Raw genomic sequence first — 16,456 nt, forward strand, 5'->3', positions numbered from 1 at the left:
TCTTTCTAATGCGTGTAAAGAAACGTGGCTGAGGCCGAAAGTGACGGGAGGAACAGGTGTGCTGTTTAAGTGATAAATTAAACTCGCTCGAGCACAATGCGCCTGTGTTTACGAAAACAATCTTCATTGAACGGGGGCAGTGCTGAGGAGACAGACAGTATGCTCACCCCGCCTCAGAAAGACAAGCTGGGGAGGGAAATTATAGGGTGCAGAAATCTTTCTTTGCAATCAGCATCAGAACAAAAGCCTGGCTGGAGCCTGTTTAAAGAAACCTAGAGTCTATTATTGAGTAAAACAAATATGGTAATGATAGTCAGATGCAAATTAATCCAAGTCTATGTTTTGTAACTAATAATCATGTGTTGATGTCACAGAACGCTGTGAAAACTCCTAACAGGACTTAATAACGTGATTAAGACGTTTACGTATCTTCGTGACTTGTCAGAATACTCCACATGTCTTAATTTGATTATTGTGAGTATGATCTTATCCAGGTTAACATGATCAGAACATGCTGTTTACATGTCAGTGTCTTAATTAGTATTGTCTTAATCTAGTTAATATTGGAAGTTATAGGGTGTGCAAATCTCTGTTCTGCAATCAGAGCAAAGGTCTGGCTGGAGCTTGTTTAAAGAAACACGCAGTCAAACTACTGAACAAAACAAATATGTTAATTATTATCAGTTGCAATTAATCCAAGTCTATGTTTTGTGACTAATCACACAATGATCTAAGACGTTATTATGCATGGTATGAGTTGCTTCAAAAAATTATAATCTATGTGATGCTTCAATCTAAGATCACAATGTGCAAATTGAAACGATTACAGTTAATAGAAGGCAAAGGCATGTTATTCAAGTATCCCAAATAGAGCTGCCTTAATCCCGGCTTGCTGGTGCAGCCCCCAAACTGCTGGGCTGCTCCCCAGCGTTCCGTAGCTCTCCGATCACTAGCTAGCATCTGGAAACCATCAGTGTAAACAAAGGAGCAGCGGAGGAGCTCAGGCCCCGCTCTGCCTCTCTGCATCCCCCAGGACATCACTCAGAAAGCAACACAAGAACACTAACCCCGGCCCCTGAACCCATGTGTATTGCATTTCCGCGTGCACGCAAGAACGTGCACGAATGTGTCCGTGCACATATCTGTGTTTCTTGTGTCCTCATCTCAGGATCTGTATTTGGTTTGGTTGCAGTTCAAAAGAGATAGATTTACAGATATAGCGACTGGGGTTCAGTTCCACAGTGTGTGCTCGGAGTCTTTTGGAGTTTTGTTTGGTTTGCTCATTAACCGTAGAATTTCTGATAAGAGGTCTAATTGCTTTAATGTGCTTTCAGTGAGCATGCGAGCCTTAGTGGTTTGATGAACACTGAAAGGAAGGAGAGGCCTGGATGTGGTTTAAACCTGAGAACTGGTTCTCCTCTGTGAAACATCAGAACTAAGATCAAAGCATCAAACACGTCTGATTCTTCTCTGAGACACGACGAGGGAATATTTCCTGATTTTTTGTTAGTTACCATGTATCTATAAATCAAGGTAGTTTGTCGTTTCCCGGTACAGATGTGTACAAGATGTCTTACACACGTCTGTACAAGCCTTTCAACACTGAACGTCACACTTTTGCAAACAACATGATGCATAATACAAACTCACACCACAGAGGACAGCAGGGTTTTGCATTTGTGTCTCCAACCTGTTGCTGCTACACCAGGCTACATAGTGACTTCAACCTTTAAAAACAACAGTGACTTTGTGTTTGTGTCAGTGCTGGAAGTTATTGTGGTTCCTATTCCTACCGTTGCCTCACAGCTCCACATCTAAACTGCTGAGATAAGCATTCTTATCTTGTAAAGTTGTCTCTAAATATAAACCGCAGCATTACACCATCATGTTCTGCTCACAGACTGAATTGCACACAGTTAGTGCACACACTAACAGCTTAATCACCCAGCACACAAACACATGCATGGATTTATCCCAAGAATCAGTCTTAAATTTTTAAGTTATTCTCATACACATGGTGTAAAATATATAGTATAGAAAAATTTGATTTTAGCTGTACAATAATTATCAGTACATACTAATCTCAGCCTCTATCATTAAATTTTTTTATTAACATCCTTTAATCTGTTTTACAGGGTTAAATCTAGTGAAAACTTAATAGATGTTACAGATTTTAAATCCACAGCGCACAACTCCGTCATTATGAGTGTGGTGATAAGCAGAGAGCTGGTGTTACATTACCAATTTCAAGAAGCTATTTGAAACACTTTCCTCTCACTGAGTATTAAATATGTACGTGCACATATAAATCAAACACATTGACAAGTAAACTGACAACCTATAATATGCTAATGTCATCATGTAATGATTAAATACATTCACCAGCAAATATATTTTTTCTAATATTAGTCAGCAGTGAACTAACTAGATCTGACATCACCAGTCAGCTCAGAACCATCTGAACTTGCACCTTGACCCCCTCATGGGGGTCGTGCTATTCTTATGATGGGTTTCATATTCTGGAAACTCTTTATTTTAGCTTTTCATATATGCTGGACTTTTCATTCGACTATAAAAAGTGGTTTACTCACAATAGCACACCCCAGTTGTTTCCAGGTCTAAATATGCCCATGATGCATTTCTGTTGCTGCAATTATCCCCTCTCAGGTGTAATATGATCGCAACAAGTTTGTATGTGGAAACCACAGAGAAACCACAACACTCAGGATATACTCAGTATATAATCAAACCCACAGCTAAGAAAACTTTAGTTATGTAAGAGCAATATTTCCTCAGAGGATCATAAACCAATGCAAACTGTCACCATGCACTGCCGTGTATATAAGGTGGACAGCACAGAATTTAAAATGACCAAAGGCAAATATTTTAAGTGAGCAGTGATTCTTAGGGTCACAAGTTTTCCCCGTGGGTTTCTGGGTTTTACCACTGAGGTCGCAGGTCTTATAAACAGGTTTGTTATCTCACCATTACACATACTTGAATTTTGAATTTTGAGAGGACAACGACTCCAACTGTTTTAACGGATAACCACAAGTCCATTTCCAGCCCCATGGAGACACCAAAATAGTTCATTCTTGGAAATGCCCTCTAAATACTCACTCTCTCCCTCTGTGTGTGTGTGTTTGTGTGTGTGTAAAATCGTTTTTGTTCTCTTAAGGACCTTTTACAGTATACCAGTAGACCTCATGGGAACCAAAGACTGGCCCTAATGAGACAAAATGTCATTTCTGTGGTCCTGGTTAAGGTTAGTGGTCAGATGTGGATTGTGGTTAGGTTTGAACTGGTGATGGTTAAAGTTAGGGATAATGTTTTGGTTAAACTGTCCACAATAAATGTAAGTCAGTGTTGTGTTGACTCAAATCCAGGGACAGCTTGTCCAATTGGGGACAAAGGTTGTCCCCAATTGGGTCAGTGGTTTGAGGTAGGGTTAGGGTAGATCAGGAAGTGAACGCTATCTTATGATGATGTGCAAGGGTTAAGGGTAGGCAAGTCGTTGCTATGGTAGCGGGTTAGTCTGCAGAACCTGAGTGTGTACTGTACGTGTGTATTTCTACTGTAAGAGACTGATTTTGTGTGACGGCCCACACACAAGAAAGAAAATATCTGTCATGATTTTAAAATAGAACAAGAACGCAAGAGTCTTGATTTGAACATTTTCTCAGAGTCGAGAGAAATCCCTCAACGACACGGGGCATATAACTTACCGCATGTTTAGTCTCTTTTTTGACATGCTGAGATATCACACAGGGAAAAGGTAAATCAAGACAGCTGTAGCAAAGATAAAACATCCCACAGTTATTAGTCATGTAGATAAGTGGAACGGCTGTGCCAGAAAGTATCAAAAGAGGTATTATGTGCTTTTAAATACCATCTGTGCCAAAGGAGCTGGGCAGTTGTTGCAGGGTTTCTGCAGATATCAACTACTTAAATTTAAGACTTTAAGAAGGAATATTGGAGTTCCAGAAGAACCCTAAAAGATACAGAAGATAGCCAGAGTCTTTCCCACAGCCAACTGAGTTTACTGAGATACATTCTAACCAAGGGGTTTGTAAACTCAACTATTAGTTACATGTTGGTTTTGTCTGTAGTTTTCTAACATGCTGGTATCTGTATTGTTGAAAAATAACTACAACACACATTATACAGTGCACGCTGCCAAAACATTATATCTGTATTTAATCATTTCAAACAAAACAAAAAACACAATTCCCATTTTTTTAATCAGTGAAATAAGATTAGCGCTTTGTTTCACTACCCACTGATATCCATGTGTTCAGACAATATATTGTGGCTTAGTAGATCTTATCATCATTCTATCATTTTCTAGTTATAGGAAACAATGCAGCTTGGCAAAAAAAAAAAAAAAGGAAAAGAAAGTTGACTATGTTGACATTGCAATATGGAGATCTTGTTGATATAAATTAAAACAAATCTCCGCTAAGTCATCTTTAATGATGTTGTTGGTTTCAAATTAAATCTGGTGACCTTTAATTTCTGGTTGTTTTGATAAACTGGGGGTAGGGGTCTTGTATTATGTGTAGTTGCAGGCAGATTATTTCAATATAATGACAATTAATGTGCTTGAGTTTATTTGACCGAAATAACAAGAGGATATTTGTATTCCTCTAGAAATATATTGATTAATATGAAATTCAATGTCCCCCTCAAGAGCGCGTATTATTCTGACTCTTACTACAAAATTACTACATTACAAACATGTGCATGTGCGTATGAATGTGTGCACGTCAACGTTTTTCTCCTCAGTAACAAACCTACGTCATTAGTGTCCAAGACAGCTGCAGAGGCGTATCACTGTGCCAGAGTGCACTTTGTCAAAACTCTATTCCCAGATTCCTCGATTTCCACATCCCAGCTTCTCTAATCAGCCACGGATCTCAGTATCATGTTCTTGGGAGGCCGATGGATTCCCTGAGAGTCATACATGAGGCTGTTTTTTTCTTCACAGTAACTCTCTTGTTTTTAAAGTGATGTTATTGACAGAATCCTTTCTCTCTCTTCATGCTTCATTCATAGAAAACACAAGTACGAGCCAACTGGGGCCTTGGAATTTGTCCTGGTTGAACCCAGAAGCTCAAGCTCGACAAGGTCGCTGCCTCCTTTTCACAGACATAGGATAAGTTCACCATACTCCTGCCCTTACCATATCAACAGAGTGTTAGCGGCCACTGCTACGTGAGGCCGTGGGTATGAATTTCCCCCCTGCCCTCTCCCAGCTCTGGACTTAGCCGAGGTCCCAGTAAGCCCAAGAAGCTGTGCAGCTGTACGCCAGCATTGGGTTACCAGACCAGTGAATGACAAGAGCAGGTTGGGTGACAGACCGGGGCATACAGAGGTGCACAAAACATCTCCGCCACAGGAAGTCTACACATGCTGCCGTCTATGCATTCATGTAACATTTGCAGATGTGTGTATGTGAGTGTGTGTGTGTGTGTGTGTGTGTGTGTATTTCTGTATGTAACTCTGCCAGATATACCGAACACGTGTGTTGCTAATCTCAGTGTCACTTGGTGTCAATGCTATATCGGACCTATGGCCCTATATGGTTTCTCAGTGCTCTCCCTATAAAGGCTCTTTCTCTGTATAACCCCCTCAAAAATAAAATATGGTGACAAGTAGTGGCCACAGCTGTTTTCCGCAGTGATGAAAGTTGCCTGTCTGCTATGACACTGTAAAGGAGAAAACCTGTCTCCAGCATCCCTGATAAGCCTTATCTGTTTACAGGGCATCTGTCCGTCTCTCCTCGCTAACCTGGCTGACTGAGTAAGTGTTAGAGCAGAGACAGATGCAGGCCCTTCAGAGCCTTTTGCTGTGACTGGAAGGAAGATCAGTGGGTCACCCTGTAAAAACATTCCCATGGTGCACCTCCCCCCCAGCCCTCATCCTTGCCAGAAACTTCCCGGCACAGGACAGAACATGCAGATCGAGAGAAGAGAGAGTGTAGGTCTTTTTTTTTTTGTACATTAAGTGAAAAGTCAGTCTCAAATAAGACATACAATTAAATATGAATTAGCCAGTACAGATTGTGACAGTGAAAATGTATGGAAATCTAATTGTATAATTAAAAAATTAGACTTTATTTTATATGCTGACATTTCAGCATACAAGTTAATATTCTTTTATAATTCTTTGAACAACTTTTCACTGTTCTACTAGTACACTATAGTTAATTTATTCTTAGGATTTTTAAACTGCAACACAGTACAGTGCACTTGCTGTCATCCCTAATAATGCTTTCCTGACCCAAATCCTTTTTGTTCGCTCCTTTCAGAAACATCAACATCTAACAATTTATGTTATATAAGGGCATTCAATTATTACATTTGATTAAAAAAAATTCCACACAACATCTTTAAAACAGGTTGAACATCTGTTTTAAACAGTTTTCCTCTGTTACATAATTGTCCGTACATACAGTAAATCTTTGACGCTGTAAATTCAGTTTTATGTCATTTAACAGCCGGTAATAAGCCTTTTGTGGGCTTGCATTCTGTGTCTCTGTGCATTAATTTCCACTTTAACTTTAATAAAATAACTAAAACACTGCATGTCACCATAATACACTGTTGACAGCTGATTTGGGCTCACTTCAACCAAGTATACACCCCCTTGTGACTTTACATATTGATGAAAACTGTGTTTCAAGCCCAGCCCTGATTCCTGAGAGAGCTGAAGCTCCTGGGGTCCTGCCAGAAAAGAACTTGATGATACTTAAACATAAAGAAAGAAGGAGAGGGGGAAAAAAAGTATCAAAATTAAAACCACAGAAGAGGCCCCTATAGTCTATACGCTGACATTCATACAAACTATAGGACTGCCTGTATGGTTTGTTGTTGTAATTCTTTTTTTCTCTGTAAGATCCAAGACTGTATCCAAACATACTTGAGTCTGACGCACCACTGTGATGCACTGAGGGCCTTGTCGGGGGGAACAATACAGGCCTGCCTTCATGACCTCTCCGTCTAGCAGATCCTACAGACATACAATGACTGCCTTAATTACCAGAATCCATTCCCACCGCTAGGGCTTTTCCCAATGGTGCCCATTCAGTGCCACAGTCTCTCCCTAAGGTGCCCATTCAAGCGCGACACAAAGCCAGCAGTGTCAGTCCCTGATCTCTTGACACCAAATCCAGTCCTGTGTGCCAGTGCTCACAGCTTCACAGTGTCTATGTCAGTCGGTCTGCTTGTCCGTCCTCTCCGTCAGTGTGTCTCAGATCATGGACGAATCCCTCTTGTTCATTTTTGTTAAGAATTGGTGCTGCTACGGGGAGCAATTAGTTCGACCACATACCGATCAACCAGTGGAGATAAGCACGAATTTAAGACGGCGGTTAATGTTGATGGATGAGTCTGTCCAACACCCTCTAACCCTCTCAGCTCACAAATAAGTGGGCAGAGTTAATATAATGCTAACCATCAAGGTGTAGGTAATAACATAAACAACTCGTGTGTCGTGTCTGTTAAAGTAGCTTAATCTCACTGGCAGGACTGTGTCAGTCTCAGTAGGTGAATTTGTGTTGGATCAGTAAATTATTATTTTTTTTTTTACATCTTTGCACTGGTGTCCAATTTGAAATGCTGGTAGCCTCTTTAATAACCATATCAGTGTTCTAGTCTGACATCAAATGCAAAGGTACGAGGTAGAAGGAAGGAAGAGACAAACATCAACACATAGAATAGCAGCTATCAACTTCTGCTGCGACTTTAAGAAAACAAGATTAATTATGTTTCACACAGTTCATCAGGGACAAGTTATAAACAATCACTAGATGAGACCGTTTGAACTAAAACTCTATACTAGCATGTTTTCACCCTACTGCTGTGTCACCATGTTAGTCAGTGTAAACACGTATTGACTATCACAAAGGTTCAGTGGCATTGGTACCAACTACAAAATCTCTGGCACTGTGACATCCCTGTTATGAGAGAACAAAGCCCTCTGGTCCTGGTGTGCTAACAGGACATCATGGTGTAGTGAAAACCTGATCTTTGACCCTCTCATGTCTACCCCCCCCCCTGTCAGTGAAAGGTGAACCATCCTGTCTGAGTTCCTGAGGCCTCAGTGTATGGCGGCTGACCCTCATGACACTATAGCTGTCTTGACTACAAAGTGTTGTTATACTGTACAAGTTATTGCTGGTATCGTTGCCACATTCTTTAGTGTGACCCTGATTGTTTGGCTGTAGAAGTGAAATAGTATAAAAGTAAGATGTTATATTTGTAAAGAGGTTTATGCTAAGGTGCTATAAAGCGTAGCCTAAAGAAGATATAATGAAAACATTAGGGAACTTGATTCTACTGTAAAATTAGCGGGGACCCTGGTTCTTTTCATGCTGCAAAGACGAGCTTGCATAAAGTAAAGTGACGAGAAACTGCACCAAACACTGTTCTGTTTATTTTCTTTAACTCCAGAGCTGCGTTCTACAGTGCTGGCTCAGCGGCGTGGCAGGAAAAAAAAGATTCATATAAACATCCAGCATACTTTTGTTGTGTTAAAAATGGGTTACTCAGATGATAGAAGGAACAAAGCTATTTGAGAGGAGACAGCTGATGGACTTTTTGTCAACTAAGCTTTGCCTAAAATGAGATAAATTATATCTTTTGACTTTGGCTTAGCTGACATTAAGTCAGAGGATGGTATATTGTCTTCAGACAACTTTCTCCTGATGATGAATTTGGATCGTTTCATCATGTTTCAACATTTAATCCGAGAGCAGTTGTGAGTCTACCTGCCTCATGGTAAATGTAAAAGTGCACCGCCTCCCAGAGATGGGGTTATAAGTGTCACAGTTCCCAAAACAGGAAGTGGTCCAATTGTTGTCTCAGCAGAAACTGAGAGGAAGAATGGGATTGCTGTACAGAAACAAAAACCAGCTGGCAGGAAACCACACTTTTATCATTCTTTTAACTTTGATTTCCTTTCAGAGGAAGCACCCTCAGTCCCCTCTCGCTGGCTCGCTGTCTCACTCGGCTCTCGTGCCCTTCGCAGGCTTTTGAACTCGACCCTCTTCGCGTCTCTGTGCGACACAGACAAACTGCAGCGCTCTATTCCATGACAGCGACACATCCAAACGGCCTCACTGCTCACAGCAAATGAGTGCAGCCATGTCAGAAATGGCCCCCGGGGCACAGGGATCATGGGGGTAAAATATGAAACACTCTCTCATGACAAAAATGTGACTGCAATGTTGAGAGATTGTTTATGGACAGGGTTAACAAACTGCAGGATGCTCAGAGACATAAAGCAGCAGTGGCAGAGGACATAGTAAATACATGATTACACTAAAGATATTGTTCTGAAGGCAGGAGTTAGGAGTAAAGGACAGATGTAGGATCTATGCTCTTTCTCCTCTCAGGAACATTATCCTTCAGGGGACAGCTGACATCCAGATAAAAATCTGCTGCTGTTGAATAATCAGCACTGGATGAACTATTGTAATATTGCACAATTTGAGACAATTGAAAAGCATGTTTCCAATACAAGAGTTGACAAATGTTTTGCCAGAAGCTTGAAGCAAAGCTCTTATTAAACTGGACTTGAGATTGTGCTGGAATTTTATTTTATTTTTTTAAACAAAGCTAGAGGCCAGGTTATGAACCAAATTCTCTGCAAAGGAAGAGGAAGAAGCATTGGTTTAAATGCCAGATCAAGCCGAGGAAAAATAACATCAGCTGGGTAAAGTGAATATGACAGTTTTTCCATCCTTTAATACTCCACAGTTACCCAAATGCAAGGCACTTAGCCTGGTTCTGATTACTGATACAGCTGAAAGTCCAACCATATAACACCATTGAAGCCCTCTCTTCCAGATGTGGTTGTGGTAGCCTGCCCTCCTTTAAAAAAAATCTTTTATATGAATAAAACAAACCTGAACCAAAAACACTAAAAATTTGTAGAGAATGGTACTGCTGGTATCCTCCAAGCATGTTTTTAATAATGTGCTTGTCCTAGGGCATTTTCCAAATGTTTTAGTCAGTTAAGTCTATTAAAAAAGGAAGAGAATGAGTCTCAGCCTCCAAAATCTTGCTTGGAATAAACCTGGTAGAGAAAGTAGATGCTGAATAGCAGGAACAGACAAACTGATTCAATTAATATTTGAGTTACACACAGCAGGAAATTGGGTTTTCCCACAAAGGGCTGAAATACTTGTTTTCCAAGAGTGAAGCACAAAGACTGTGCTTTGCGGTGATGTAACATGGGTAAAATATAAACTAGCGATGTGTATTTGACACATTATCCCCCTACTCAAGTCCCATCTCTTTGTACAACAACAAACTGAAACATTATAACAAAGTGGTTGCACAATTATCCCCCACACGGCTGCTAGGCGATTCGGAGAAAAGGATCAGTTCTCTATGAGAGGCGAACACTGGGAGATTTAAAACCAAAAACCTTTCGTCAAAACAAGAACCGGCGGTGTTTGTTATTGTAGACAAAGTGGGCCGCAGTAATGATAAGTCATTAAGTTTATCGCCACAACCAACGGAAAAGCACGCAAGTCACACATTACTCAAAGCGTGATTTGCCTCTGGTGTGAAGAGGCCCCTGACTTCGCAGCTCCCCTCAGGTCTCTCTGTTGACACTGTTATGGGAGATTATGGCGACCATTTGTCAGACTGCTGCTGAAATTACCACCACATGAGGTGTGAGGTCCATCAAGGTAATTGGCATATGGTCCCACATACAGATCAGATACATGCTAGAGGAGATTCAGGCATGGCCAATTCACAGGGGAAGTGAGGAGACGATCTGTCAGCACTTAAAATCAAACAGGAAATCTCAGACTTAGGGAATAAATCCTTCTTCATTTGATATTTGAATGATTTGTTGCAGATCAGCATTTGTCACACATGAGGCACATTTTACACTTTGTCAGCCCGCCATAAACATTGTCATCTGTCAGTATTGTGAATCAGATATTAGAACTTAAAAGAAACTAGAAATCACCACTTCACGCTTATACCCAGAACAGTCAAGTTGCAGGAATGTGATCACAATCTCCCCTTGTGCTCATATGGAGTTTTTTTGCACTTTATGATGTCAAAGTGAGGCTGACCTTTGACCTTGTGGCCATAAAATGTAATCAGTATATCCTATTAGACATTTAAAATTCTAATAATTAATGTGTTAACTCTTGAGTTAGGCCAAAAATATATTTTGTGAGCTCATAGTGAACTTGACCTTTAACCTTAACCATCAAAGCCTAATCAGTTGTTTAGTTTAATTCATATGAGAGAATTCTTAGTTTTTGCTTGTTGGCAAATCTGGAAAAATGTGATCTCTTTGCTTCAGCAAGGTTTGAGTGACATTGGGATCAGTTGTGAGGTTGTCCTGAGTTCCTTTATTACAGTAAGAGTGTATATTTCCTAACAAAGAGTCCTTTAAAGTTGTTATAAACTTTGATTGTTGCATTTAGAAATAAATACATCAGAATAAAATGTGTATAATGCATAATTTGATATGACATTTCCAGGCTTTAACAGAAATAGGCAATATGAAAGCAGTAGCAGCAGTGATAAATGTTGTGTCCGTTATTTTTGGCTCATAAGCTTCTATAAAAATAAATATTTCTCCAGCTTCAAAATATCTGAAATTGCCAAAATATAAAAAGGAAAAAACATGCCCAGGAAACTGTAACTCTGAGGGACTGAACCAGGGGAATGCATTATGACCGGAAGTGGGGCAAAATAACTCCACAAGCACCAGCACACACACACCACTACACGCAGCAGCAGCAGCAGCAGCAGCAGCCTCCCCCACATATCCACAAACCTGCATTCTGGCAAAGACATTTTCCATGTGTTAATCTTTCTACACAGAGACATAGCAAGAAGATGCCACTGAATGCATCGTTTCGATCACTCAGAGGTGGGGCCAACTGCTGAAGGGATTAGTCCACTGAGCAGAATCGAATCATGAGCGCAAGTGGAAGATATCTTGGAAGGGAGCCAAAGTGAGGCAGTGAGGGGCATTCTGCTCATAACTGGGGGAGCGACCTCATTTTCCGAATAAAAGACAGTTTACATAACACCTCTGTCCCCATGACAGGGAGCACTGGGCAGCTGTTGCCAGGCCTGTGGCTTTGAATCCGCTACCCTGAAAAAAAAAAACTCTCTCTCAGCACTGTAGCCTCAAGCCTCCTCTGTGTATTTCCAGTATTAACATGTTGTAACGAAAAGAGGTCTTAAATTTAAATTGATGCATAAACACTTCAGTCACCTCGACTGTTTAATTGCCCAACTTTAGTCTCCCAGAACAAATGGAGAGGGTAGAGAAAACGTTAGATGGATCCACCATTATCTAAATCCAAGACTCTTTCATCTGCAAGTCTTTTGTAGAGCTGCAGTGGTTTTAAAGCAAAATCTGGATGGAGGTTTAATGGAGACAGGAAATAAGGAAAAGCAAATATACAGCTGCCCACACTACTATTTAAAAATAATGAAGGTGTTATTCTTTACTTTCTTTTTGTGGACTAATATAAAAAGACAAAACCCAAAAATGCATTAGCCATTTTCTTAAAACTTTCTGACTTGTCTATAACAAAGTAAATCTTACACAGCTCAGAAGGTGGATGTTTGATCCCCAGCACCTTCAGTCTACATTCTGAAGTGTCCTTGAACAACATGCCGAACCCCAAATTCCCCCTGATGGCTGTGCCAGCACTCTATGAATAGACAGAAAAGGCGCTGCGTATAAAAGCTGTGAATGCATTGGTGAATGCGACTTGAACAGAAAGTTCTTTGAGAGGTCAATAAGACTGGAAAAGCACTATATAAATAGACTGTTTTTATTATCTATCTTTTATATATTATTTGGGTATAAACAAGTGGATGATGGAATTTGCACAAGTTATATGTCATCCTGTGTCTGTCTGAACACATCTAGACTCAGTGATAAAAGTCACAGCACAAAAGAGGACCATAAAACATGCGGAGGTGAAGCAGAGACCGTACATGCCATCAGAATGCGATTCTCCACGCTGGACCTGGACGACAAACTTTAGCATTGCTCTGTGAAGCAGGAGCCTCTGTTTTCATTGGCAAAGATGCTCTGGACAGGACAAACTAGTGGCCGTGACGCATTCATCCTCGAATGCATTCCAGTGCAGGCAGATACCAGAAACTCCACGGGCACACAAACGATCACCGCACTTTGTGAGACAGAGCGTAATAAGAAAATATTGTTTGGAAAGTTACACGAGTGTTGGCTAATAGCTGCGTTGAATAACTCTTGCCATTAAAACTCATGTTTCTCTTGCAAGATGTGGGACACATCTGTTATTTGGGTCTTCAGCTGGTTTAGGCTCAGCCTGATCCTCTGTGATAAAGGCGTGCAGTGACAGGTGACTGGGCAGTGCGTGTAAGCGATGTAGCACAAATGGAAGGTGAATTTATGGAGAGAAAATCCTAAGAGAGACCTGAATAACAGAGATGGTGTTGAACTGTGTAGGTGTGGAGGCTGTTTGGGGACTTTGCTGCTTTTTGACTTACTGTTGGCAGTTTAACGAACAGCTGAAATATAAACCAGAAGACGGCTTAGAGTGATTTTGAGGTCCACCCCTGAATGCTTACATTAACAGCCAGATTGATTTAACAGTCCAAGGAGTTCTGTTTAATAGGGTTTAGTTTTATACAACAATGTTCTAGCCTTTTTTTTTTTTACAATGGCACTCTGAAGATGAATACAGCACACTGTTTTGAAAATTCCGTCATATGGAAAACATAATAAACTGATTAGATTCAGTATTACTGGATGTACACCTGCTCCAGTTCTTGGTATCCATATCATTTGATCAATGGTCACATCAACATCTCCAGCATTACATAAAGGAAAAAGGAAGGCAAACATTACATGTTGAATGATATACTACGGCCCAATATTTCCCGTCGGAGTTGTCAGTGGATGATCTAACTCGCACACAACGGAGTTTGGAGCTGTCCAGAAGATATTTCATCAGTACACTGGTCTTTTACAGACCCCCCGAGACCAGTCATCATATGTCATAAAGAAAGTCAAAGCATTTTAATATCACATCTGCTCCTCATTACCATTCCATGCAAAAGAAACCCAGGGCTGGGGTTGGACTGTTGCACCTCACCCAGAGAAAGGGAGAGAAGAAACAGTAAAGAGGCAAAGGAGAGATACAGAGCATGGAGCTGTATAACACCACCGCAGTTTAATAGCCCATTCCTTCAACACCACAGAATATCACTTCATGAACACAATCTTTGCATCTGTCATACCAACCAGCCTTATGCTTTTACATACATTTTTACCCAGATCTCATGTTAAGTAAACTGACTGCGATTATTTGAATCCTAAAATTCTCTTGGTGCTCTCCGAGATGAGTTTCAGGAGATGGCAACAGCTGGGAGCCCATTAGTCACACATTAGTGTGCTGTTGCCTCCATGCTCGAGCTCAAGGGGATTTATTTACCATGGTGCCTCACAAAATAAGAAACTGAAAATTGAATCACTGGAAAACTGGAAGGCAGTGAAATGCAACTGTAACCTTGCGGATGAATGTAATAACTTTCAGCTGCTTGTCAGAAAAAAATGGCTCTCATAGCATTTGTTCATGGTTTTCTGATTCTTTGTGAACTCACACAACTAACACCGGCACCGAGACATCTTCACCTTTGACTCCTGCAAGTTTCCTTATCACGGTTATAGCAGATAATGTAAAGCAGTGTAATGCTGCAGCAGTTAACATTCACACAAGCGCACGTATACACACTCACTCACACACATGACTAGAGAGGACAGAGGCCAGCCTGTTTAACAAGTAGGTCAGACCAGAGAGAGAGGCAGAGAGAGAGAGAGAGAGGCAAAGAGAGAGGCATTGGTTGAAACAAGTTCAACTTTTAGTGCCATCATCGGCTTGTCTGGATCAAATGAAAAGAACAAAGAAGTCTCAAGCCACATAATTAACTGCCATGCAAAATATAACATTATAATTAAACAATGCAAAATGAATGGATACCCACCAATAAGGATTTCTATGATATTATTAGCTAATAGTGAAGCCTAGATTATGTCATATGAGTGTTCCCAGTCTCACCTGAGGGCAGTCTTTGATGTAATGGCCCTTGTTGAAGCACAGGTGGCACAAGTAGTTGGGTGGGGGTCTTTTGTTGGGTTTCCGTGGCTCCGAGGAAAGGGAGAGGTCTGAGAAATGGTCCGTCAGGGAGTTGAGTCCGTCCACTATGTTGTTCAGGGAGCCATAGGGTGACACATTCTTGTACACGTTGTTGTTTAAGGCCTATAAAAAGAGAATAATATCAGACAACGTCTTGTCAAAAAACAATCCTGGGACGCCTGCACATTGGATTCACGTAAAATTCCCAACTGTCAAAGTATTTATGCCAAATACATGGTACCATATCTCATATTGCTGAAATTAATCATCAATTTCCTTTACATGCACTATGTCGTTTTTTCTGTTGTTCAAAGAAAAGTAGAAGAAACTAAAAAAGCAAGATCCTTCAAGATCATTTCTCTCATTAAATTCAGAACATCTGGCGAGAGGCCCAGCTGTGCTCATGAGCTGGAAAAGTACTGAGCATGTCCACAGAGAAAGACGGGACTTCACAGAGGATGACTCATTGTAAACAAGATGGGAGGCATGTTCCCTCGTCAGCCTGCGGAGCATCAGCAATGTCACCATGCGCTGTTGGCGGTAAACTAGCCGTGGTCAGTGTTTGTAGTCTGCTCGGAGCCACAGAACACAGCGTCGCATGCATGCCACAGGGCCCAGTGGATTCATGAAAGATGCCCGCTGAATATTAATAACAGGGAGAGCAATGCCTGCACTTTCCCTGCTCAGTCATGTCTCGCTCTTTCTGTTGAAATACAATCCAGAAACATACACACAGGGATTGACCTCAGGGTGAAATGATGCCGATATTAGACAGGTTGATAGTTTAACAAGTCTCACTAGTCCTCTGCCTTCACATTTGGGATTTTAACTTCAAAACTTGCAAATAAAAACATCATTGAGTGCGTGAAGTCCCCCAAATAAAGGCTTCCTCATCACGGCTGGTCACGCCTGATTGACGTGACGTTTAATGCACGGCCCAGGAACCTTGGCAACCTGTCCGGCACAGAGAGCCAAAGCTTTATCTGCAGGCTACGAGATTGTCTTGCTAACCAGCTCCAGCTTCAAGACTCATGTTCATTTATTACATGTGGTCATCGTAAATCAACCGTTACGGCTCTACGGCGTCTCAAGTTTTCCATCTGCCATGAGTTTTATCTTCTGTGTATTTCTGTGTAATGAATTAGTGCTCACTTTGTGGAAATGTGCATGTTTGCTAAAATGAAGTCTTTGGTGCAGACTGTGAAATTATTTTAACAAATACAAAACAGGAAACTGTGTGTCAGGTTTATCTTTATGTCTCACATTTCTTGTTTG

At 40.9% G+C, this 16,456-nt stretch overlaps 2 protein-coding genes across 8 annotated transcripts in view; one reads left to right on the plus strand and one right to left on the minus strand.

The window, feature by feature from the left end:
- ppifa (peptidylprolyl isomerase Fa) overlaps nt 1–16,456 on the plus strand; it is a 40,304-nt gene that overhangs the window by 18,395 nt on the left and 5,453 nt on the right. The window contains exon 8 of one of the 7 annotated variants that reach the window (XR_011245998.1): nt 5,056–5,181. The exons of 3 other annotated variants lie outside the window; for them this stretch is intronic. Coding sequence is in view for 3 of the 4 variants with exons in the window: in XM_069538171.1 (XP_069394272.1) it covers nt 5,056–5,218 (163 nt within the window). In the remaining variant the exon portion in view is untranslated. Of the gene's footprint in view, nt 1–5,055; nt 5,655–16,456 lie in introns of those variants that run through there. 3 more of the 7 variants (XM_069538171.1, XM_069538176.1, XM_069538177.1) reach the window with 3 other exon arrangements.
- zcchc24 (zinc finger, CCHC domain containing 24) overlaps nt 1–16,456 on the minus strand; it is a 33,943-nt gene that overhangs the window by 14,572 nt on the left and 2,915 nt on the right. Inside the window, exon 2 of the mRNA XM_020092662.2 lies at nt 15,104–15,304. Within this exon, the coding sequence (XP_019948221.1) occupies nt 15,104–15,304 (201 nt within the window). The remainder of the gene's footprint in view (nt 1–15,103; nt 15,305–16,456) is intronic.

This window comes from Paralichthys olivaceus, chromosome 14 (genome assembly GCF_024713975.1).
Source record: "Paralichthys olivaceus isolate ysfri-2021 chromosome 14, ASM2471397v2, whole genome shotgun sequence".
Classification (NCBI taxonomy): domain Eukaryota; kingdom Metazoa; phylum Chordata; class Actinopteri; order Pleuronectiformes; family Paralichthyidae; genus Paralichthys; species Paralichthys olivaceus.